The sequence below is a fragment of the Acinonyx jubatus genome, chromosome A3 (assembly GCF_027475565.1).
Source record: "Acinonyx jubatus isolate Ajub_Pintada_27869175 chromosome A3, VMU_Ajub_asm_v1.0, whole genome shotgun sequence".
Taxonomy (NCBI): domain Eukaryota; kingdom Metazoa; phylum Chordata; class Mammalia; order Carnivora; family Felidae; genus Acinonyx; species Acinonyx jubatus.
In genome coordinates this window covers 79,859,741-79,885,323 of record NC_069388.1, presented here as the reverse complement: position 1 = coordinate 79,885,323, position 25,583 = coordinate 79,859,741, and the positions used below count along the sequence as shown (strand labels likewise).

The following is a 25,583-nucleotide window of genomic DNA, read 5'->3' as shown; positions in this document are numbered from 1 at the left end:
TATACCATAGGATTACATGTCTGAATTCTTCATTAGACTGCAAGCTTGTCTGAAGACAAAAGTTAGATCATATTCATTTCTGCTGCCTTCCATATCCGGGCTCAGCAGCACTAACAGCACAGCCAAACAGGAGGTAGCAGCCATGCTCTGGGGCTGTGAGCTAAACCAATAGAAGTGGACTTAGACCTTCAAACCCCAGAAAGAGGGGACACATGACTGTGAATTGTTGCTTAGTATGATTTGCTAAGTGGGAGAAAGCCCAAGAAGAAGTGAACCTCATGGGGATTCTGCCCCAGCAACCCCAGAGGACCAGAAGAAGAAGCCCATCACCATCGCCCCACTTCAGGCCTCTGTCCTAGCCATGGTTATCATGATAGGATCTGAGCTGGCTCTCAAGCTGGCTCTAGATCTGTGTTGCTGAGTGGCCAGGAATGTTACAACATTTCAGGTCTATCCTAGGAAGATGAGGGGAAGAAGAAGAAAGAAGATGATGTCAATGTAGATGTGTTCCTGGAGGAGGAGGCCCCTGTCAAACAATTCAAGAGGCTGGTACCCCAGAAACAGATAAGCATTGCTAAGAAAAAAAAGAAAAAGTAGAAAAAGCAGAGAAAGAGTAAGACCTAGTCTTTTCTTTTCTTTTTTTTTAAAGTTCTTATTTATGTATTCCTCTTTGTGATCTTTATTTTTTAATAGCATTTTTTTCATTGCACATAATGGAATAGGGAACCTAAATATTGTGCAGAAATTTGTTATAAATGCTGTATCACTTTAATCAGGGGTAAGGGATAGGAGGGAAAGCCTTCAACAGTAGATAAAAGTTACTACACGTGTTTAGGAAAATAGAAATTGGAGTTGTGCAACATTTCTGATTTGTTTTTAGCATGAAAGTGAAATAACTTTCTGTATTATCAGGAGGTATCAAGGTTCAGGGAAATTGGTCTGGCCATGCCACTAACTGAGTGACCTTGGACAGGCCACTTCTCTTAGCTGGGTCGATTTATTCACCTAGAAAATACAAGCACTGAATCTACTCTTCACGTTTTTTTTTTAACTCAAGAACTGATTTTCACAGAACAATTCCACTTCCCAAGAATTAAAAAAATATCATTTTGTATAGTATATTATGAAGTGGTTTTAGGTTAAAAAATTTTAGATTAGTATTTTAATAAAAATATATTAAGATAATTTAAATAAAACTGCCAATATGTAACCAGAATCCTGTATTTCCCTTTGTGAAAGTGTTGGATTAGAAAACACTGAGCCATATTAGCTCCATGTCAACATTTTATTTAGATGTTTGTTTGTTTGTTTTGTAGGGAATATCATGAGTTTGGATAATATGGAGTGGATATTTTTAGGATATAATTAAGTCTCGTTCAAAAGCCAGGCTTTTTATTCATATATTATGTGGATTAAGGATTTTTTTTTTTGGTATAAATATATAATTCGTGGTCCTGGTTCTAAATAGAGATTGGATGAATAAATGGAAAGTTTATTGTGTCTTCAAAGTATTTTTCATTTGTGGTCATGAGACTGTATATTGAAATTTTCCTTGATGCTTGCTGGAAGGCATGCCTTTGGAATTCAGAAATAAACTGTCCTGAGTGACACATGAGTGGGTCATTGAGTGGAAGAATGCCAGGGCTGAAGTGAGAAAGCCTACATTCAAGTCTTGACACCCTACTCACTAGTGGAGTAACTGGGTAAATCATTTGACCCTGAGCTTCAGTTTCCTCCTCATCTGCAAAATGAGGGTGATTATATACCTAATTTCTAGGGTTGTTGTATGACTTAAATAAAATAAAGTATAATGCATTACTTTGAAAAAGTAATGAGTGTTATCATGGGGCATGAGGTGAGTGAAGTGCTCAGGGCTCAACATCTAAGGCGGCACTCACTCTCAGGGATGACCCTGTACTTGCCCCTTCCTGAGAATGTTGAGGCCTAGCCCTCAGTCTGCCCTAGTCCAGGCACTGGTATTTGGCCAAGCACAGCTCCTGTGACTAGGAGTCATATGGCTCCACATGTGGGTCTGGTTTCTGAAAGACTATTTTGCTGTTGTTTACATACACTTAAGATAGTTTAAGAGCAGCCTTTCCTTCTTCCCAAAGGCATAAGGCTGCTGCTTAGATAAAACAATTCTCTTTCATTCTTCTTCCTTTTTTCTATTCCCTTATTTGCTATGTGTATATCTGTGCATAGTTAGATGTTACAAGATACATTCATTTTATCTTCCGGTATTCTTCTAGAATTCTTTTGTTTCACTACAATGGATTACTAAATAATACTATGTCTACCTTATTGTTTTCCGAAATTTATATTCCTAAGGCGGGGGGAGGGGGGGTCTTTTAACTTCAGCTTCTTTAAATTGCTTGCTTTCAAGGTAGAAGCAATTTGCTTGTCAAGTATAAAGATATTATAAGAATATCATAAAAAATTCCAGAGGTGAATGGGTGGGAAAACAGTTCTTCTAGGCTCAGAGCCAGAATCCTAGACACACAAACGAATTGCTCTCTGCACGCATTTTTCAAGAGCGGTTCACATGCCCACGTGCGTCTGGCTGAGGTGGACTTTTCAGAATAACTGGTTAGTAACAAACCTCTCTTTGAGTTCTTTAAACAAGAGAGGCTAGTGTTCCTGGTTAGTTCAAGAGCTTTCTAAAATTGCTCCTAGCAATTTAAATTTTAAGTTTTAAATTTTGAAACTTACTGTCCACTTTTCCACTGGAGTTCCCTCAAGCCACTCTTAAATTTTGCCCCATAATGTCATACACTTGTCTTTTAAATCTTTGCACATACCCAAATATCATTAATGATGTTTTGAAATGAAATCTGTCACAGAAGAATTATTATTTTTTTTAATGTATGAAAATATAGTCAGGGTCAATGATTAGTAAGATCTGTAGAGGCAGGAGAAATGGCAACTAGATTCCCCAGGAAATGTGCCCCACAGTGAAAGTGTTGACAAGGTTCTTTCAAAGTGTGCATTTTTGCCCTTTAGTAGTTAAGAAGGAGAAGAAAAAAAAGGAGTAAGACCATTTTTTAAGTCTATTAGTTTAATGGAAAGTTAGAACATAGATGAAATATGGTACTTGTAGCCCATTATTTTTCCTTTTGTGAAATGTAAATATATTAATGATGAAGAATTTCAGTTTAGCAATAAACAATGACATCAAACCAAATGCATTATTCAGGTGTTTTTCCTTTGTTACTCGGCAGTATGTACTTTGGGGGGTTCTTATTTATCTTTCACAGAACTTTCCCAAATTGGGCAGAGCCTAACAAAGCATGTGCTAGATGTGTGGGTTGTCAGTTAAAGGTAAAGGGATTTCATGGGGTGCCTGGGTGGCTCAGTAGGTTAGGTGTCTGACTTCAGCTCAGGTCATGATCTCAGGGTTGGCGGGTTCCAGCCCCACATCGGGCTCTGTGCTGACAGCTCGGAGCCTGGAGCCTGCTTTGGATTCTGTGTCTCCCTCTCTCTCTGTCTCTCCCTTGGCTCGCGCTCTGTCTCGCTGTCTCTCAAAAATAAATAAAAATGTTTAAAAAAATTAAAAAAAAAAAGATAAAGGGATTTCAAACTGAAATCTAAGCAGCAAATCTACTGAAATGCCACACAAATTTAACAACTGTTTAAAACAGACATTGTCCTGGATGTTGAGATTATGGGAGGGTTTTTTTTCCCTTTTTTACGTTTTTGAACTTTGCCAAATTTTCTCAGTGAGTACAATACTTTTATAATAATAGTAATGAAAGAGTAGGGGGAAAATAGGAATGTTTTCTATAATGGTTTGCAATCCATGTTTCCTCAGCTTTGGTGGAGGTGTGAGAGATCTCCGTGGTTAATCAGACCAGAATGGGTGGGGCCAGAGGGCACAGTCGCCCACAGTGTGGCTCACTAGCAGATCAAATTGGGGTAGGGGGAGGGTATGGTAAACTTGGGTACAGTCCAGACCAGCATTAATATGCATTCACTCATCCATAATTTAACAGCTATTTAAAGAATGCCAACTACATGGAAAGCACTGTGTGAGAAGCTAGGCAACCAATGATGAACTCCAGCACGGAGCTTCTGTTCTAGAATTCTTCAATTAGTGTTATGATAAGGGATACAAAGATGTAACAAGATTCTGAGAGAGTTTATGCTAGCAGAACCTGACCAGAACTAGGGTAAGGGGGATGGTGGATGTGAGGAAGTGATACATAATTTACAGTTCTGAAGGGTAAGCAGGAATCTGCCAAGTGTGAAGGGTGGGGAAAAGGAAACATTCTAGGGAGTGGTTTTCAGAGAGGCCCAGAAACATGAAAAAGCATATCAACATCAAGAAACTGAGCAGCCATTGTAGCTGGAGCCAAAGGAGCAAGGTGTTACTAGATGTCAGGGTTTGTTTTCTTTTAAAAGAACAGTCTGGTGGCCCTGTGGAGTCTGAACTAGAAAGGGCAAGAGGAGGCTTGCCCTGGAGGAGGCTATTACAGTGGTCCTGGTGAGAAATAATGGTGGCCTGGGCGATGGTTGTGGTGTCAGGCTTGGGGCATAATAGAAATAGACAAATTCCAGAGAGATAATACAGGAGGCAGAATTGACAAGAACTGCTGCTTGTTGGTTAGAGGAAACAGAAGGTTGTCAAGAATGACTCCCAAATTGCTCATTTTAAAAACTAGATAGATGGTGATGTTACTTACTGAACTACAGGACACGAAGATAAAGTTTAGTAGGGAAGAACATGAGTTTTGTTTGGGCCATAGTGAATTTTAAGGTACCTCTGAGACACCTCAGTGGAGATAGTGAGATATGAAGATGTGGAGATCACAGGAGAGGTTTCTGCAGAAAACAGTGGCCAGAGTTTCAGGCAACATTCATTGTCAGGTGAAATCTTCTTAATTCCAGGGAGATCCAGCCAGTTAGGTGCTATGTGCAGCTACCAGGAAGTCCTTAGCCCCTCAGAGAGATGTGGCTAGGAGCACATTTACAAAGTGCCACATACTTTGCCATGTGTACTCCTCTAAGGAAGGTATATTTTCATAGTTTGTGAATGAGGAAACTGAAGCTAACAGGAGTTAAGTCATCTGCCCAAGTCTGTTCAGCTAATAAGTAGTGAAGTGGGGCATCCTAGTCTGAGTTTTAACCAGAAACAGCTGGCAAACTTGAAAGACGATAATTCAAGGAGGGATTGTCTGTTTCACAATGCACAGCGAAATGAGGATACAGAGTAGGGGACCATGAGGAATAGTACAATAAACTGGGACTAGTACTTGATTAAAGCATCAAGAGGAGAGACTAGCTTCCAGAGAGCAGCAAGGAGAAAGTAGTGTGCGTACAAGCTGCTTTGAAAGGAGTAGTGGTTGTCAATGGAGGGACACAGCTGAAGACAATCTCACTCAGTTCTCTCTCTTCCGCTTGTCTTCTGTTTAGGCTCCCACTGGCCAAACCCAGAAGGCAGAAATCTGGGTGCGCCAGGGTAGAGGGTGGAGAGTGTGATCGAGAGGGAGCAAATAAAATAGCAAGCATGGTGGGACTTCCATCCGGGTTTTTTCTGACTCCAAAACCCATGCTGTTACCGTTTGGAGCTCCCAAATGTTGATTAGAAAGGGTTGCTCTGATGTGGTGGAGGACACATGGAAACCTGAGCAGAAGCCCAGCCAGGCTTGCAAGTACTGGACACCAGGTGAGAGAGGAAAGCTGAAGTTTGCTGAGGAGGTCTGCCCCGGCTGTCAGATACCTGTAAGCTGACCACCTCTGACCCCATCTGCTTAGTGCAGGATGCCTCCTCTTATAAGACCGCCTCTGAAGTAGGCCAATAGTGAACATTCATTTTACAGATTTGCCAACAGTTAAATCAAGGAATTGAGTAGCAGCTCAATGTATGCACTCATGCCAGTTTTCCTTGATTCATGTATCTGAATCAAGATATGAATTATAAAAGCATGATCATCAATGTAGATTCCCCCCTATATAAAGAATTCTGTTAAAGAACTGTTTGCTTCAGGGATGCCTGGGTGGCTCAGTCGGCTAAGCATCCCACTCTTAGTTTCAGCTCAGGTTATGATCTCACAGGTTCATGAATTGGAGCCCCAAACTGAGCTCTGCGTTGATAGTGCGGAACCTGCTTGGGATTCTCTGTCTCCTTCTCTCCCTGCCCCTCCCCAGCTCATGACTAGTGCTGTCTCTGTCTCTCTCAAAATAAAAAACTTAAAAAAAAAAAAAAAAGAATTGTTTGCATCAGGGTGGCTCAGTTAAGCATGGGACCCTTCATCTTGGCTCAGGTCATGATCTCACGATTGGTGAGATCCAGCCCCACCCTCAGTCTCCATGATGATGGGGCAGAGCCTGCTTAGGATTCTTTCTCTCCCTCTTTCTGTCCCTCCCCCACTCAGGCTCTCTCTCTCTCTCAAAATAAATAAACTTAAAAAAAAAAAAAAACTGTTTGCTTCAGGGCTTTCTGTTCAGTTGTCCTTATTATCACTTAAAATATCAAATGAGATATTACTTTGTTATTGACATTTCAGGCTCTATGTTAATGACTTTCAGGTATGGCAGCATACTCAGTTAACTGTTTCAGACTAAGGGGAATTAGGCTTAAAAATGTATACAGTAATTTAGATGTCCCATTCTTGACATTCATTTTAGTGGGTTGTGTTAATATTTAGTTTCTTGTTTGGATTATTTTATTTGTCCACTGTATGGTTTCTGTTTAACTGCTCTGTAAATTACTACCATCCCTAGCAGAAATTCTCGATGAACAGTACAACATGCACATTTAGAGGTCACAGGAATGTTGTTTATGTTCAAGAGCTCAGCTTTTATTTTTTCAGAAGTCACCTCAACTTAGGGGTCAATGGAAAGAGACACAATGGAATCATGATATTGTTTTCTATGTAGGAAAAACTAAATGAGGAAAGTTAAGTGGAAATTTGGCATACCATAGAGTAAGCCGTGGTAGCTATTTCATTTGGGTTAAAATCCTACACACTACAAAATTAGCTAGGGAATCTGCCTTGAGAATGGACTAAAAAGAAATTGAGGATAACATAATCCATTTAGCATTTTTTTAACTAGGTTTTTTTAAAGTAATGGTACAAATAGTATAAAAGATTCAGAATACCAAAAAAAGAAAAAAGGGAAAAAAGGAAATTACCTTCCCATCCCATAGGCAACCACTATTAGTAGTTTCTTAGGTATCTAGGTATTTTCTGTGCATATATAAGTAGAGACATGATTTTATGCAAATATCGGTAGAATAGGGATAATGCTTTACACTTTGTAATTTTCACTTGGAAATACATCTTGAAGATCATTTTGTATCCACACATATAAATCTTTTAAGGCTGATTTCTAATTGAATTGCATTATGTTCTATGTAATATCAATTATTTAGCATTTGACCCTCTTGTGATACAGTATGGTAACTTTTATAAATATTGCATTGCAAATATGCTCAGAAAGAATTTATACTTGCTGCCTGTTGGGAGCAAATGTTCTCTGTCTCTCTTTACACCCACACATACCACATCTGTAAAATGAAGCTTGTTAATTGTACAAATGTACATCTGACTAATTCTAGGTCACTTGGTCTATCAGTTTATGATAGGGTTATGTGAAAATTTCTCACTGTGATTGTTGTGCAAAATTATTCTCCATTTGCCCTATGGTCTATAGATGCTCATAAAGAAAGATGTGCAAGTGTGAAATGACAAATTAGAAAAAAAATCCATTCTTAGCCTTCTGTCCCATTCCCTTTCCCTCTCATTTCTGATTAGGTTTGGCATACCTCCTTGCCCCAGCGTAAGGATCGGAACTCATTTTGGGCAGCCCCTCCAGCACAAGTCTTGCTCCCATTGAGCCCCAGTAATACTGTTCCCTCAAGTCCTTGGGGGAGTCATGGCTTCCCACTGTTGCTGGTTCTTTGGTCCTCACCATTCCTTCTTGTTCTTTCAATCCTTTAACTCCTTGTTTAACACCTCATCCCATCTTCATTATCATTATAGAGAATTTTAATTCTACCTTTTTGGTGGATGGGAGATGGATTAAATGGGTGATGGGTATTAAGGAGGGCACTTGTTGTGTTGAGCACAACTCAAGAGAATATCTAAATATGCACACCCCCTGCCATGGTGATGGAAAGCAGGTATTTGCGAGAGCCTCCATGACTTCTTTTTATCTTGAAGTTCTTTTCACCAAAAACAACTTGTTCTGAGTGCTTGGGATTTATATTATCCAATGAAGACTTTGGATTTCACATATGCTTTGAGATAAACCTCTCTTGTTTCTTTCTTGTTCAAGTTCTGCATTTCATTTTTCTTGTTTATCTTTTGCTCTTCCAGCAATGATGTTCTTTTTTTTTCCCCTTCAAAATGAACCAATTACAATTTTCCACTTGAAAATAAATTGCATCATACTTTTATTCCCTGTTTTCCAGGTCATTTGTTTTTCCAAGTGACTCAGATCTTGCTAAGAATTTTGTTAGCGGCTCCCAAGTATGATGCATTGTAATTCTCCTTGAAGGTGAAAAGTGAAAAGTATAGGAGCAAGTCTAGCCTTTGGCCTGAGGCTTTTACCTAGAATCCTAAAAACTGAGCTTACGTGTGATTTTGCCTGATCTACATGCTGACCTTTTCCCTCACCAAAAGGTATCCAAAGACTTCCTATTTCAACCACTACCATAATCTCTGTGCCATGAAGACTCATAAAAGCAGTAAACATGGGGCACCTGGGTGGCTCAGTCGGTTAAGAATTTGACTCTTGATCTTGGCTTAGGTCATGATCTCAAAGTTTGTGAATTCAAGCCCTGTGTCAGGCACAAGAGCCTGCTTGGGATTCTGTCTGTCCCTCTCTCTTATCCCTCCCCCCCGCCTGCCTCTCTCACTCTCTCAAAGTAAATAAACTTAAAAAAAAATAAAATAAAAGCAATAAATGCATGTGAAAATTACTTATTTGAATATTTCAGTTGATGGTCTTGCTTTGTGTTATTGCTTTATAAGTCAACAGTAAGTCTTTATAAGACATCTTATAACTAAGGAAGTGTGGAGATGCTAGTTTGATCAAAACATCAAATTACTACCAGAATGAGATTATAACCTATGTTAAGTAGAACAATTCTGTGAAAATTATCAGAACTGTATTTATTTTTTTAACTGGGCCTCCAAATTTGGGCAGTCTACCTCATTTCAATAGACTGAGTACTAGATTGGCAACAAAGTACTCCTAAATTCGAACTTCAGTTCTACTGCTGATTGGCTGTATGGGGTAAGTAAACCATTTGTTGTTTCTTTGCCTTTGGCCTTGTAAAATATAAAAGTAGAAAAAAATTAGGGTGCCTGGGTTAGGTGTCCAACTTCGGCTCAGGTCATGGTTTTGGGCTCCGCATCAGGCTCTGTGCTGACATCTTGGAGCCTGGAGCCTGCTTCAGATTCTGTGTCTCCCTCTCTCTTTGCCCCTCCCATACTTGTGTTCATTCTCTCTCTCTCTCTCTCTCTCTCTCTCTCTCTCTCTCTCAAAAATAAGTAAATAAATATATAAAATAAATAAATAAATAAAATTAGAAAAAGATTTAAGTCATGGCAGTTGAGTCCTTAATATTTAATTTGAGGAATTACTTGGCTCCAGGGCCACTTTTTAATTTCTAATCAAGCACTCATAGAGCAGAGCATCAATAGCTTCTCTTTACTGCCTGGCCTGTCTCTTCTCAGCCCCACACTGCACACCCAACCTCTCCCAAACAAGGGCTTTTGTAGCCCATAGAACAATGGCGACTATCTTTGGAAATAAGTGTGTGAATAACTCAAATATATTCTGTTATTTTTGCACATTTATTCAGATAGCTTTTATGCTTCTTTTCTAAAGTTAGGTTGCCCAATCATTTAGATGATTTCAGAGGATAATAAAGAGCTTTAAAGTAGTGATAAGAATGCCACAAAAATGAACAAGAACTAAGATCCTTTGACTCAGAGAATGGGAAATTTATCTGAGGTAGGAATGAGCTTATTGCTGTCAGCTTCCACTGTTTGAAAGTTATTTTATAGAGGATAATGTCTTTGTTCCTTATCCCCACTAAGATTAAGGCAACAAGAAAGTATTACTCAGCCATAAAAATGAATGAGATCTTGCCATTTGCAACAACATGGATAGACCTGAAGGGTATGATGCTAAGTGAAATAAGAGGAAGACAAATACCGTATGATATCATTTATATATTGAATCGTAAAAAAACAAAAAAAACAGAAACAGACCCCTAAATACAGAGAACAGACTGGTGGTTGTGGGGGTGGGGGATGGGAGATAGGCAAAGTATGTGAAGGGCAATGGGAGGTACAGGATTCCAGTTGTGGAATGAGTAAGTCACAGGGATGAAAGGTACAGCATAGGGAATATAGTCAATGGTATTTCGATAGCATTCTATGGTGACAGATGGTGGCTACACTTGTGGTGAGCACAACATAACTTACAGACTTGTCAAATCACTATATTGTACACCTGAAATTAATATAACATTGTGTGTCAACTATACTTCAATTAAAAAAAGGAAAGAAAAAAGACAAGAAAGTAATCATGAAGGAATTACATTAGATACCAGTAGAGAGGTCTATTAAGATACCAGACAGGTATCTTCTCTGAAGAAACAAAACAAAACAAAACAAAAGATCCTGACCCATTACAGCTATCCCAGAGTCAGGGAAGTGAAGTGTCTCTTTATACCTCATCACATTCATCAGCTTCCTAGGGTCTTAAATGCCTCCTTAAGGAACTTTGTAGCTTCTTTTAGCATCTTAGTTTAGTCTCTTTTCATTCTTGCAGCAAGAACATATTAATGCTGAATAGGAGCCCCTCAGTACATGTAGGCTTCTGCCCTCTTTCCTCTGGGAAGGGAGGACAAATGATCACCATCCCATGTGACATCCCTCAGTACTCAATTCCTATACCACTTTTTTTTTTTCCTAGCCCTCACTGGGTTTATCTTCCAAAGACTTAATTATTGTTATCTCTTTGATTTTATGATGAATGGCAATTCTGACACCCTCTGACCCTGAGAAGTAGATAATTCTTGCCTTTATCTTTGCACTAAGAATTTAAACGCAATGGAATATATGGGCAAAAATAGGTCATTTCTCTTTTGCACATCACCAATTGCAAGATTTCTTTTCATGAAAACCAGTGTATCAATTTTCTATTGAAATACATTTTGTAAAGCATGAAAAAAATTTAATCTTGTGCTCTCTAGCTGTCAGAGAGATGAATGGCTCTTCTATTTCAAAACGGCTGCCAGGGATCATTTCTCTCCTTGGTGAACTGTCAGGCTTCTCTTTATGAATCTGGTACATTATAGGTGGCTAAAGTAGCTTGTCATTGTCAGGAACTGATGCAAACAGTTGTTTCTCTACCTATGGTGTATAACCTGTTTCCTAGGACTGAAGGATATTGAGTTACAATGTACTTAATGCAGAGAACTGAATACACTGTGTTTTACGTTTAAAAATTATTTTTATTAAGATCAAATTCACATAACATAAAATTAGCCGTTGTATTTTTATTTACTTATTTTGAGAGAGAGAGAGAGAGAGAATGAGCAGGGGAGGGGCAGAGAGAAGGAGAGAGAATCCCAAGCATTTCCCACACTGTCAGCACAGAGCCCAATGTGGGGCTCAAACTCACAAATTGTGAGATCATGACCTGAGCCATAATCAAGAATCAGATGCTTAACCCACTGAGCCACCCAGGCACCCCACATAAAATTAGCCATTTTGAAGCGACCAATTCGTTGGCATTTAGTACATTCACAATATTATGCAATCTATATCAGGATCCAAAATATTTTTATTACTCCATAAAGAAATCCCATACCCAACTACCTACAGATTTTGCCAACCACAGTCTGCTTTCTGACTCTGTAAATTCACCTTTTCTGGATACGTCATTTAAATGGACTTTTACAATATGTGACCTTTTGTATCTGGCTTCTCTCACTTAGCACAATGTTTTCAAGGTTCATCCACACTGTTACATGTACCCAGTACTTCATTCCTTTTTTTATGACTGAATATTGCATTGTTTACTATAATGTGTTTATCAGTTCATCCATTGATGGATTGTTTCTACCTTGTGGCTATTGTGAATACCTCTACTATGAACATTCATATACAAGTATTTGCCTGAGTACCTGTTTTCAATTCTTTTGCATGTATACTGAGGAGTGGAATTGCTAGGTCATATGGTAATTCTGTTTAACTGTTTGAGGAGCTGCCAAACTGTTTTCCTACATTTATCTCTGAAAGAGAAAACCCACAGCATTAATGAAATGAACCTGTTTTAGCAGGGAGAGCACAGCCCTCTGAACTTCTGAGAATTCTCTGAAGAATTGAAGTGCACATAGTCATTGGCAGTGGAGTTTGTGTTAGCTGACTCACCTCTGTGCCTAGACAGACAACACCAAAATACACACCGAACAACAGTAAGCACCATCTGCATAAAATATCAGAGAAAGAAATGTTAAATCAGCCCCCAAATCCAGGTAAGCTTTTGCCAGTTGTTTCTTTCAGATGCTTCAATCGTTGCAGACCTATTGCCCCTTGGCCACATTGCTACTATAACAAACCTCAAACCCAATTAAGAGAATTGCTTTAAATGAAGAAGCCAATTCTGAGGAGGTTTATTCTTAGAAAACTTTGAAAAAATAGTCTAAGGTTGCCAGGAGCCAGGTTTAGCCGCTTCCTTCCTGTCAGCATAAAGATCCACACTTTGAATATTTGACTAATTTTAGCATATTAATTACCATTTAATTATCACATAGGAAGACATCCCCAAAACCTACTTGGTTGTGGAAAAATTGGGGTAAAGACTAATCTAGTTTGCCTGTTGTGGAAATAGACGGGCCTTTTAAAAGTTCATCCCTATGTTCAGTTTTCTGAATGTCCCATAGGCATTCCTTTTGTGATATTGATATTGAAGATGTAGGGGAGCACAAAATGATAACAGCCCACACCCATCTTACAGTGCCAATATAAAAGGCGGCGTTAGGATATCTAACCTCATGACACAGACACAGTTTACCATCCCATGCTTAATCAAGCTGGTCATGGTGTGCAGTGGAATTGCAGCCATGACAGAATTAAGATGGAATAAACTAGAAACAAAAACACTACTCTTTCTTGGAGGTTTTGTTCAAGTTACTAGAGTTGAGACAATGAGCACCCAAAAAATGAGCTCATCCACTGTGGATCTTGCCATGTTGTAATTCAGAATTACTCCTTGGAATCCTAAAGCTATTACAGTCTGAGGGGCATGGTTGCCAGAGAATGAATCCTCAGAAAACCCTGGGCAGTCCGAGTCAGAAGAGCTGCTCCTTGGCTGCTAATCCACTATGTCTATAATAGTTCAGCCTGATCACTGACATTACGCAGCCTGAGTCACATGCTCTTGGAGATTACGTCAACTCTAACTAAAAAGGTCAGAAGGGGACAGGGAGGCAGGGCAGTTTGGGGTTGTGCAGATGCACTCTTTGGTCAGATGGCAAAGGAACATATTAGGGAGAACAGGCTTTGTGGGGTCTCCTTTCCTCACACAGAAGAAGCCCTCTGTCAGGAAGGCTCACAATTTCCTTAAAGTAATGAGTATGCCTATGAAGAAGCAAACTGTCCCTAAAGTAGAATTGTTGAACCCAGTCATGCATAACTGGTGGTAGCAGGCAGGAGACAGCCTGACACTTCAGGCCTCAATAATATTCAGATTTTGGCTCATAGAAGAATTTGTGTTAAAATTTTACATTAGTTAAATCCCTAAAGATTGATTAACATTTTCCAAGGACAAGAGAAATCATTTTTTGTATGAGAGTCCATATTCATTTCTCCGCAATTTATCTTCTTGAGCTATTACAAAATTCTTAACATATTAAGCTACTCTTGATATTTTTTTTAAACAATCTCAAGAAATGCATTTGATCCTGGGTAATAACTCACAGCAATATTTTTGGGTGATTCCTGGGTGCACTGCTTAGTAAACTGAGTCCAGGCTGCACATTATATTAGAGATCATCAGGTGACGTCCTTTCAGCTGGCACACAGGGCCCTTCCTGCCAGAGTGGAGGGCAAGTTCTTGGTAAACGTGCAAGGCTCATACGACTAACGAGAGTTGGTTTGGCCCTTAGTGAGATCTGAAGTCCCATTAAACCAAAATAGGAATCAGGGTGTCACTTCAACCTTGTGAAAGCTCCAAGAACTATTCCTATCTTCAGTACAGAGAAAATGAATTACAGAACCCCAATGAAAACAAAAACCCATAAGTGTTGCCATAGCCACCTCATCCTACATTCTGATCCCAGCAGAATTACCAGAGGAATTTTGTGGAAGGGAAGTTGTGTTTCTTCAGTGTTGATTTCAAAATGTCAGAGAGAGATTTCAGCTTCCATTAGTAAACTCCTATCAAGCCACTAGACATAGAAGCTATTTCTGTAACTCATGTATTCCTAGCTTCCCAGTGTATGACTACAATGGAAATTATCCTTCCATTTTATACCAAAATTATGACAACCTTCTATCCTACCAGCCCATTTGCTAGGAAGTCACCTCTCTCAAAGTGCTTTCAATTATATCTGAAACCTTATTTTTACTCCTTATTTATAAAACTCTAAAATAGAGCTTTCCTATACATCCCCTCTGGCCTTCTCAGTACACTGCTTTGACTTTCAGGAAAGTTTGGCTGTCATGGGCTCAGTTCTCCCCAGTGTTGTCCCCCTCTCAGCTTCAGGAAAGAGAAAATATTTTCCTTTGGGCCAAAGGGAGCATCTTGATCGTGCCTCCTGCTTTTTGGTGTGGCCAAAAGCAGATACAATGCCTTTCCAGCCTAGGAGTTCCTCAAACTCTGATTATTTCTCTCTCTGAGCTGCTGTTGTCCGCTGCCATTCCTGACAAGCACAGAAACTTGTTTTTGCTGCAGCCTTGGGGAGAGCTCACTGCCAGCATTAGCCTGCTCGAAGCTTCTCCATACCTCAAAGTCCAGGACCAAATAGATGTCTGATTCAGAGAGTCATGGAAGTCCTTCCTTCCACAGTCCATGGCTTCAATTTATTTCCTACATGGGGATTATCCAGTTCCCAGGATGATTTATAGTGGGCACATTCATTTTCTAAAAAGAAAAACCTACTTCCACCCAACCATTGAGTCCAACAGGTGCCCCTTGACCCAATAATACAGAGTACTATAATATTGGCCTTTATCACAAAGTCAGGTGTAGTCTCTTGTACTATTTCTTAGGTACAGAGATCTCTACGTGCATTTATGCATCAGTGAGGGTTCAGCATAGGTCTGGAAATGGACGGCTACTTCATGAAGGTAATTGAAGGAGGTTAGTAAAGGCACTATTCACAAGGTATGAGTAGGGTTTACAGAAATCAACAGGGGTTAATGCAGTATCTGGGGGTTAACAACAATGGGGGGGTTGTTGCTGCCCATACATCTGAAGTGAGAAAGGAAGAGTGTGTTTCCTAAAACCCAGAAGGAATATGGAGAGAGCTATCTGACCAGAGTGGTAGCCCTGAACACCCTGGTAGAGAGAGAGCAAGGGAGATGGGGAGTAAATAACCTCACTCTTCTCTGTCTTCCAGAGTCCTTCTCGGTGCCTATCACTACCACCCCATTCACTAAACCCAGTGCTAGCCAGAAGGCAAGGAGGTTGGTTGCTGTGGTCCATAAAGGTCAGCTTCCCAGCACCAGAGCAGGGCAGAGAAGGATAAAAATTAGATTTAAAGAGGCAAAAGAAGCAAAACTACCTATTGTGAAACTCAAGTGCTTTAATTTTTTTCTCTAAGTTTATTTCTTAAAAGTTGTAAGATCTGTTCTAACATTAGTGTGAGGGTTCTATTAATAGATTCACCTGATGTTTACCTCTTGATTTTAAAAGCTTTAACCAAAACAAACAAACAAAATAAATAAATAAAATAAAAATTAAAAAATGAAAGCTTTAACCATATGCCCCCTAAGTCATTGCTATCCAAAACCTAAGTTGCCTGGTCATTTTTGTTGATCTCTACTCAGCAGGAGCCCTTTCTCTTCAAATATTTTATTACTTCTCTGTCCTTCTGAATCTCTCTCGTGATTTCCTTAAGGTGCAGCAGCTAAAGCTTCATACCTGATTCTAGAAGCATGCAAACTCAGATAATAATAGGAAATATACTAAATAAGGAGAACTTGAAGAACAGTAAAACTAAAATAAAATTTAGAGAAATAGAAATTATAGCAGTATTGGAAATTAGAACAATTTAGAGGTGGTTAGGAATTAGTAGATATTAACACGAAATAGACCATAAAACCGAAATTCATAGCAGGCGTTGGGGTACAAGTTTCCATAAGCTTTAATATATTTTTGATGACTTGATATTGATCCTATTTTAGGGGGAGTATTTTGCATAGCGTAATCAAATAGCTCTCGTGACTAGATAGGACTCTAGCCTCCAAATGCAATTCCAAATGTGATAATACCAACAAAGCCTGAAAGGGGTGGGAATGAGGATGAAGATGGAAGAGAAAAAGGCAGGTAAATCTTCCATTCTGTGTGAGAATGAGCACCTGTTAATTTTTGTTAATATAAAACTGTAAGCTTAGATATGTAAGGATCATCATTAACCATATAAAGATGGAAATCAGAACTTTCAAAACACTGGAAAGGGCAGAAAAAGAATAACAAAACTCTACCATCTAGCAAAAATCATGAAAGGAAAAAATATGCAACAAGAAAACATGAGTTGGAAACATAAAATATGATGGGCCTACCACATTCTTCCTCATCACCCATCTGGAATTTTTCTTTGACTCCTCTCTCACTTACCATGTCAGTGTGACTGACTCACTTGATCTTTCCTTGGAAAAATCTCTTGTGTCTGATCACTTCAATTCTCATGCCCACACCTCTCATATCCTTGTCCTGTACTAATGCTAATGTTCAAGCATAACATATCCTACCTTAGCCTCACCGCAGCAATTAGCGCAATCTACATAAAACATAATATCACACCCCTACTCAGGGCTCCCCATCTACCCTTCTTACCTGATTTTCAACGCCTTCTATGATATGACCCATCTGTGTTTCATCAATTCTAAGACCTATTCTTAAAATATATTAAAACATCTCTGAAATCAGAGTGCATCTTATAATGAATGGCAATCTTGGCATCTTAGATTCAATGAAATACAGTTATTTTCTCAGTTCTTGGCTTGCTATGGGACACCTCTGTTCTAGAAAACAGGACCTCTCACTTTGCTGTGCTATGACTCATTCTGTCAAATGAGTGGCAGAAACCTCAAGCTTCTTAACCAGTTGGTTAAGCTCCAAATTTTTGTTCAGGGATTTCCCTCTGTCAGGGTATCCCTCTCCCTGGCCTCCTTTCCTATATGGGCCCATCTTTCAGACCGAGCTCAAAGGCAGCTCAAAGAGTGCTTTGTTCACTACCTCAGCTGGAAGCAACCTTCCCTTGGAATCCTCCCAGTTCCTTCTTTGTAACTCTAGCAACTCTTATCACATGGTTCCTTTTAGTTTACATACTTGGATACATATTTGGTCTGTACACAGGACTCCTAGAGTCCTGCAAATTGCTTGTGAAGGCAGCTAAAATTGTGACATTCTGTGAAAGAACATAAATTTGCTTCACTAATGCAATCCAGGATATTCAGTTTCTTTAAAATCTGTGAAGTACTGCCATTCCAGAACTCAAGAAGAGCCTTGTTTTGAACTGCCCTCTACAGGTAGTATATCATCAGCGAGCCAGAGAGAGGCCTAAGACCATGGATCAGCAACACATGCTGGAAGACACTCAGATGGGATGGAGAGCTGCTAGGAGTGGCTGCCCAACTGGCAGGACTCACTGGCCCTATTCCTGGCAGTAGCCTTTGGAAAGGTCAAGCTCTGAAAAATCATGTTGCTTAGAGATTGTCAGTCCTCTCCACTCTTTATCCTCACATGAGCTGTGATGTGGATCCAAGATGTGGCCAGGTGGAGGACTCTTGGTTTTTCAGTTTACCCTTCCCTCCAGAAATCCAGACTGGACTGGAAGTCCAAGAACTCTGTTACCTCAATAGGCACCTACAGGGAGACACTGAACATAACCCAGCCCTGTCTGAGGGTATAGCCTGGGAAAGAGAGCTAATGTTCGCACCATCATCTGCAACAGATTCTTCTCCATCACAGCTAATTTTGAACTCTCTGAAGTTATGTAAATACATCTTTGTTGTAATATATTACAAGCCTTTCTCTAAGAAAACTTTCGTGGCCTCAAGATGATAAAAATCTGCTCAAATGCCCTCTTGCTACTGACGTGCCATTCTGTGGCTAAATTTAAAATGACTTGTGAAATTTCCTGCTGAGTTCTGCTTCCTAAGACTAGTGCCATTTTCTAAAAGGCCTCCCAGTTAACCAGCTTTCCATGGGTAACCTCTTGGCCTCAGTCTCGACCAACAGAGGGGGTTGGTTAGAGAAGCTTGAGGTTTCCGCCAGCTTCTACATTCTGACATCTGTTCAGTACTCTACGTAGCTCATTTCCCCTGCACTGGGTGTTTGCATGAATGAGTATGAAACTCACTTTTCTGAAACAAAATGGTTGGCATGTTCCTTGAAAGCTTTCTATAAGATGTTATTACTTTCCAATGGCTTCACACCAGAAGGCCTCACATAAAAGTCACAATTGTCGATCTGATTTCACCAAAAGAAATCATTTTAAGAATTTTTTTACTCATTGAAAGAGTCATTATTATAGAAAATGTAGACAATATAGAATGTTAAAAAAAAAGAGGTAAAAATTGCTTCAACTCTGACATTGTTAACACTATGGCATGTATCCTTATAAGTTTTCCTTGCATATATAGTTATGATTTTTTCAAAAATATTTGATATAGAATTGAAATCACACTTTGCAAACTTTTTTTTAAGCTTGTTCTTATCCTTTAATGATAAATGATTAACATTTTCCTTTGTCATTATGCAACAGTTAACTGTGTGGACTCTGGAGGTAGCCTGTCTGAATTTGAATCCTGGCCCTGTTGTCACTTACTATTGTGTGACCCTTGGGCATGTCATTTAAGTGCAATATGTACTTCAGATTCCTCATTGGTAAATGGGGACAATAATATTTACTTCACAGAGTTGTTGTGAATATTTAAGTGAGTTAGCATTTGCCGAGAACTTAGAACAGTGCCTGACAGGTAGTACGGGCTTTATAAGGCTAGCTACAACTACTATGACTACTACTACAATTTTGCTACAACATCATTTTAAAGACTGGATAGGATTGCATTTTGGGGGATATAGCATAATGTATTTAGTCAAAGTCCATTGCTGGGTAGAGTGTTCTACTTTTTGTTATTTTGAGCAATACTGCAAACAGACATCTTTCTTCCACTGCATTTGTAACAGGACAGACTATACATCAAGCAGGGAAGGAGTATAGATAGTGACGAGAAATGGAAGTACTATCTTTTACTTTCTTGGTTTTGAGCTTGGTTGGAGAGGCAGATGTCACCAGTATTTCACTTTTGCCTGGAAGACTGCTGCTGAGAAACTACTCAGACTTTATGGCTCCACCCAGTCAAATAGCGGATTGTCCTTCCCACATTGAATCACTAGTAAGCATATCCTTAGATTCTGATAGAAGGGTCCTTAGCCAGCCATGTCATATACTTTTAGTTCCTCATGCAACAGCTGTCATAGAATTTCTCAGCCCTGGGGGTTCAGCTCCAAGGAAGCCTTGGAGGACACTCACTGAACTCAGTGAGCCCCTGGAGCCTCCCTCTCTTCTAGGCTGGTGCATGAGATCCTGTTAGAGATGCTTCTGCTCTCGTTTAGAGTTTGATTCCTGTGGCCTTTCTCCCAACACTACTGGGGACAAGTGGAAGGGGCCTTTTTCTGAATCCTGATCCCCTGCCCTTTCTAATGGGAGTGGTTATGGTGCATTCTGATAAAATAGGAATAGTATCCTCTCTACAGGTTGAGAGAATTATAGACTTAGAGGTATTACATAGCTTCATGGAACAACCTTATGCAACAAAGCTATGCCAGTGCAGATGAACACTGGCAACAGGCAGCTCCTCCTAAGAGGACAATGACTCATAAGATCATCTTCAAGAAACTGCACAGGGAGGCATGTCAAATGCCTGCTTATTACTATCTCTCTGTTAAATGTTATCACCAAAAAAACCACCTACTTGGAGCTCAGCTTCTCCTAAAAGTTTATAACATACCATATTCCAAAAGACTCACAACTTCTTGATTTCTGCCTTTATTATCTCCTGGGTTCTCTGAAGGTATTATCTCCTAGCTTCCCTGGAAAGTTCTACCCACCTGCTACTCCCATGGGTTCTGGAGAAATACACTACGTTGAGAATTCACTTAATACATGGAGACAGGAGAGCTCTCCCATAACCTCAACCATCTCCAATCAACTGGGTATTTAACCTGGAGCCAGAGGTCTATGTCTCTTCCAGTAGGTAGACACTTTCTTAGAATACAAGGATGAGGACACTGATGCTAAATAGAAATAGTGGCAAAAATGGGTAAAATTAGTCTATACTTTTAGAAGTCAGAAATCTGGTCAGGAAAGTAGGGGGAAAGAGGGCAAGGGAGACTTCTAGGAGGCTGGTAACATAGTCTGATAACATAATTTGGACCTGGGTGCTGATTACATGGATGTGTTCATTTTGTGCAAATTTAATGAACTGTACGCTTGAGATAAGTGTGCTTTTTGTGTGTGCGTTGTATTTCAATAAAAAAATTTCACCTGGGTAGTTCAGTTGGCTAAGCATCTAACTCTTGATTTTGGCTCAGGTTGTGATCTCAGGGTTCATGAGTTTGAGCCTGGTGTCGGCTCCACAATGACAGGGCAGAGCCAGCTTGGGATTCTCTCTCTCTCTCTTTCAAAATAAATAAATAAACTTAAAAAAATTTCAGTAGAGGATATCCATAAACTGGATTAAATATAGAATATTCATCTCTTAGGACTAGTGATTCTTTCCTATGACTACTAGATTTAGCAGATAAAAATACAGGATGCCTCACTAAACTTCAATTTCAGACAGACAACAAATAATTTTTTAGCACAAGTACGTCCCATGCAATATTTGAGATATGTTTATACTAAAAAAGTATTCATTGCCTATGTGAAATTCAAATATAGCTAATCACCCTGTATTTTATCTGGCAACCCTAATCTTAAATCATCTAAGTATGTTTTATCTTTGATGTAATGAGCAAGTGAGAAAAGGATATATATTAAGGATATGTAGTCTTAGATGGAAATATTGAAATGTATAAATAAATTATAGGAGACAGAAATGAGAAAATAAGTGCTCTAGTTTTTCACTTACTCCATTCCTCCTTCAATTAATACCCCTCTTCTGTTTTCAGGTCCTCATTCCCACTTTCGTGTCAATGAAGAGAACAGAAATAAGATAAGCCAGAGAAATAAGGTAGTGCCAAAATCATTCACACTTCCATTTACTGAGTTTGAATTTGCAACTCTGTTGGTGTTTCTGAACATTCAGTCCTGATTTGTCTATGTTCTTGTTTCTTACTTTTTATTGAACTGCTTCCCCTCTATTTTCTCTTTTTCAGAACTCTGTAACCTCTGCCCCGTTGGAAGTTGAACCCTTCCCAATATAAGCAGTGTTTTTCCTGCCTTTTCTTATCTTTAGGTTTCATAGGCTAAACCTGAAAAATCTATTTGTTATTGATCTCAGAAAGGTCATTTTTCCCTTTTCTCTCTCCAGAAACGTTAACTAATATGTAGCTGGTACATTTCAACTATGGTTCTCACACAGTTGATAGATTTAAACCAAGTTTTCAGAATTCCATCTCCCCTTTCTTTCCTATACTTCCCACTCTTAAGGGTGAAGAAATTCCAGCACAAATTATTTAGTACAACTAGGCTGTGTCAGTAAATGGAATCAAGTCTCAAAGGTTTTGTGCTTTGATATATTTTCAATACATAGAAATGGTGGCAATAAAATGAAATTATTTTCTGCATCCACAAAGGCTTCCAAGTCATGATTCTGTAATACCAAGAGTGTTAGCACTTATTTGGAGTAAAATTCTTAAGTCAGAAATGATTGTAATATCCTTTCATTTAAGCAATAACTACATCTCCTAAAATACTTGAGGGGAGGTAGAAAGGGGGAAGATGAAAGTTGCATCCACATCAAGGACAGATGATATTGTGTTTCAACAGCCCACTTTTGAAACCGTTGTTCTAAATGCTGGCCAATTCTTTCAAAAGTTAGTGGTTTTCTGCAATGTTGCCAACTAATGTGTATTTCTTTTTTTTTTTTAATGTTTATTTATTTTTGAGAGAGACAGAGACAGAATGCAAGTGGGTTAGCGGCAGAGAGAGAAGGAGACACAGAATCCAAAGCAGGCTCCAGGCTCTGAGCTGTCAGCACAGAGCCCAACGTGGGGCTCAAACTCACAAGCTGTGAGATCATGACCTGAGCCAAAGTCGGACGCTCAACTGACTGAACCACCCAGGCGCCCCACTAATGTGTATTTCTGATTGAACCACTTCACTCATCATCGATCCAGTCATTTCTAAATGACACCAGGGAACACTTTTCACTGATTTTCATACAATTGATTGAAATAACTGGTTATCCTGTTGTCATGGAGACTGTGTGTGTGTGTGTGTGTGTGTGTGTGTGTATTACTCCTGTGTTAATGAGTATTACTGTTATCAATTACCTTTGCTGAGAGAGTGGGGGAGATAGGAGGAGGGCAGAATGATGAAACCCATTATATGCAGAGAATTTAAAAATACACAGAGATAAATTAGTATGAAAGTATCATAAACACACAAAAAAAGCACTAATTTTTATGGAACAGTATTAGCATAGATACATAAATCAAGTAGCTCTGGACTTTTCAGGACACTTTGTAAGCATTACTGAAAAGGCCCATTAATCAATAAATGACTTAAACAATTGTGGAATCCTTAATAGCTCTAATAGTTCCCGTGCAAATGCAATAATGACATTTAGCACCTAAATAAGTTGCAGGAATGTGCTGGGTTACCACTTACTTACTAACTACTTGCTTTTTTTGTCCCTAACATTTCTATAACATTCAAAAGTCTCCAAAATCTGTCCCCACTTACTTTTCCAACCTTATCTCCTACAACTCCTTGAATTATTTCCGATCAGGTCTCTTTATTAGCTTCTAGATCAGTGTCTCTATACCCAGGAGGCTGCCAGAATATCACCTTACTCACTTCCTCCCTGCCCACCCAAATCATCTTTCACTGTCCAGGTCCAGCTCAAAACCCACCTCTCATTAAATTAATTGCCTTCTCTAGCTCACAGCCATCTTTCCTTTTGCCTGGCTATATTATTAAATTATTGTCTATACCACTAATATATTTTTTTACATACTAGCTTATACCATCTTCTGCAGTATTTTCTTAGAGTTATTTAATATGCATAAGTATATGAACATACTTTTGTAAACTATAAAGACCCATACCATTGTATATATATTATTGTCTTCATTACTAGTTTATAGCCTTCCTGAGATGGAGATTGCACATACATTTTCACATGACATCTAGGAGAGCAGGTCATACTCCATGGCCCCTCAGTAAATATTTTCTGATGAATAAATGCATGGAAAGCCACTGCTTTTGGAGTGGAGATAAACTACCAAAGTTTGCATTTGCCCCTTGTTAACTGTCTGAATTTGAACTATTTAATCTCTGTGCTTCAATTTCCTTATCCATATAATAGGGATAATAAAGATATTTACTTCATAGAGTTGCTTTGAGAATTAAATGAATTTATACATGTAAAGTGCCTAAAATAGCTTGTGTAGCACATAGCAAGTACTCGATGAATATCAGCTTTCTAATGAATGAACGAAACAGAATGGATTATAATGAAAATCTAGAGAAAACAGTGGCTACTTTTGTTATTCCTCAATCTATGATTATAAAATTATACATAGTATATAACAATGTTAAGAGAAATTAGTATATCTCTAAGATATAAGCCATGATGATTTATTTCTGGAGAGAGTTTTCAGAATGAAGTTTGTACTCTATATGATTGACCTTTTTTTTTTTTTATAATTTCCACGGTGGTTAACATACAGTGTTGTAATAGTTTCAGGTGTACAATATAGTGATTAAACAATTCCATATATTTCTCAGAACTCATCATAAGTGCACTCTTAATCCCCTTACCTGTTTCACCCACCCCGTCACCTACCTCCCCTCTGGTAATGCTCTGTTCTCTACAGTTTGGAGTCTGTTTCTTGTCTCTTTTTTTTTCCCCGTTGTTCATTTGTTTTGTCTCTTAAATTCTACATATTAGTGAAATTATATGGTATTTGTCTTTCTCTGACTGGCTTATTTTTCTTAGCATTATACTCTGTAGCTCCATCCATGTTGTTGCAAATGGCAAGATTTCATTCTTTTTTTATGGGTGAGCAATATTCCAGTGTGTGTGTGTGTGTATGTGTGTGTGTGTGTGTGTGTGTGTGTGTGTGTGTGTGTATACCACATCTTCTTTATCCATTCATCTATTGATGGACACTTGGGCTGCCTCCATAGTTTAGCTATTGTAAATAATGCTGCAATAAACATAGGGGTGCATATATCCCTTCAAATTAGTGTTTTTGTATTCTTTGGGTAAATATGGAGAAGTGTGATTTCTGGATTATAGGGTAGTTCTGTTTTAATTTTTTGAGGAACCTCCATACTGTTTTCCACAGTGGCTGCACTAGTTTTCATTCCCACCAACACTCCACAAGGATTCTTTCTTCTCCACATGCTTGCCAACACTTGTTGTTTCTTGTGTTGTTGATTTCAGTCATTCTGACAGGTGTAAGGTGATAGCTTATTGTAGTTTTGATGATGAGTGATGTTGAGCATCTTTTCACGTGTCTGTTAGCCACCTGGATGTTGTCTTTGGAGAAATTTCTGTTCATGTCTTCTGCCTATTTTTAACTGTATTATTTGTAATTTTTTAGTGTTACATAAATTCTTTCATATTTTGGACACTAACATTTTGTCAGATATGTCATTTGCAAATATCTTATCCCATTCAGTAGATTGTCTTTTAGTTTTGTTGCTTGTTTCCTTTGCCGTATAGAGGCTTTTTATTTTGATGTGGTCCCAATAGTTTATTTTTGCTTTTGTTTCCTTTGCCTCAGGAGACATATCTAGAAAGATGTTCTTATGGCCAATGTCATAGAAATTGCTGCCTATGTTCTCTTCTAGGATAGTTATGGTTGCAGATATCACATTCAGGTCTTTAATCCATTTTGAGTTTATTTTTGTGTATAGTGTAATAAAGTGATCCAGTTTCGTTCTTTTTTGCATGTATCTGTCCAGTTTTCACATTTCTAGGCCTTCTATTGTGTTCTATTGATGTGTGTGTCTACTTTTGTCCCCAAACCATACTGTTTTGATTACTAAAGCATCATAATATAACTTTAAGTCTGGAATTATGATACCTCCAGTTTTGTTTTTCTTTTTTCAAGATTGGTTTGGCTATTTGGAGTCAGTTTTGGTTCCATACAAACTATAGGTTTGTTCTAGTTCTGTGAGAGATGCTATTAGTATTTTGATAGGGAAT

At 38.8% G+C, this 25,583-nt stretch overlaps 1 protein-coding gene across 3 annotated transcripts in view; it reads left to right on the top strand.

The window, feature by feature from the left end:
* WDPCP (WD repeat containing planar cell polarity effector) overlaps positions 1–25,583 on the top strand; it is a 607,526-nt gene that overhangs the window by 106,040 nt on the left and 475,903 nt on the right. For 2 of the 3 annotated variants that reach the window (XM_053200664.1, XM_053200667.1), the window contains exons 3-4: positions 12,305–12,499; positions 21,370–21,431. In XM_053200664.1, the coding sequence (XP_053056639.1) occupies positions 12,475–12,499; positions 21,370–21,431 (87 nt within the window). In that variant the 5' untranslated portion in view covers positions 12,305–12,474. Of the gene's footprint in view, positions 1–4,145; positions 5,719–12,304; positions 12,500–21,369; positions 21,432–25,583 lie in introns of those variants that run through there. The other variant, XM_053200665.1, reaches the window with a different exon arrangement.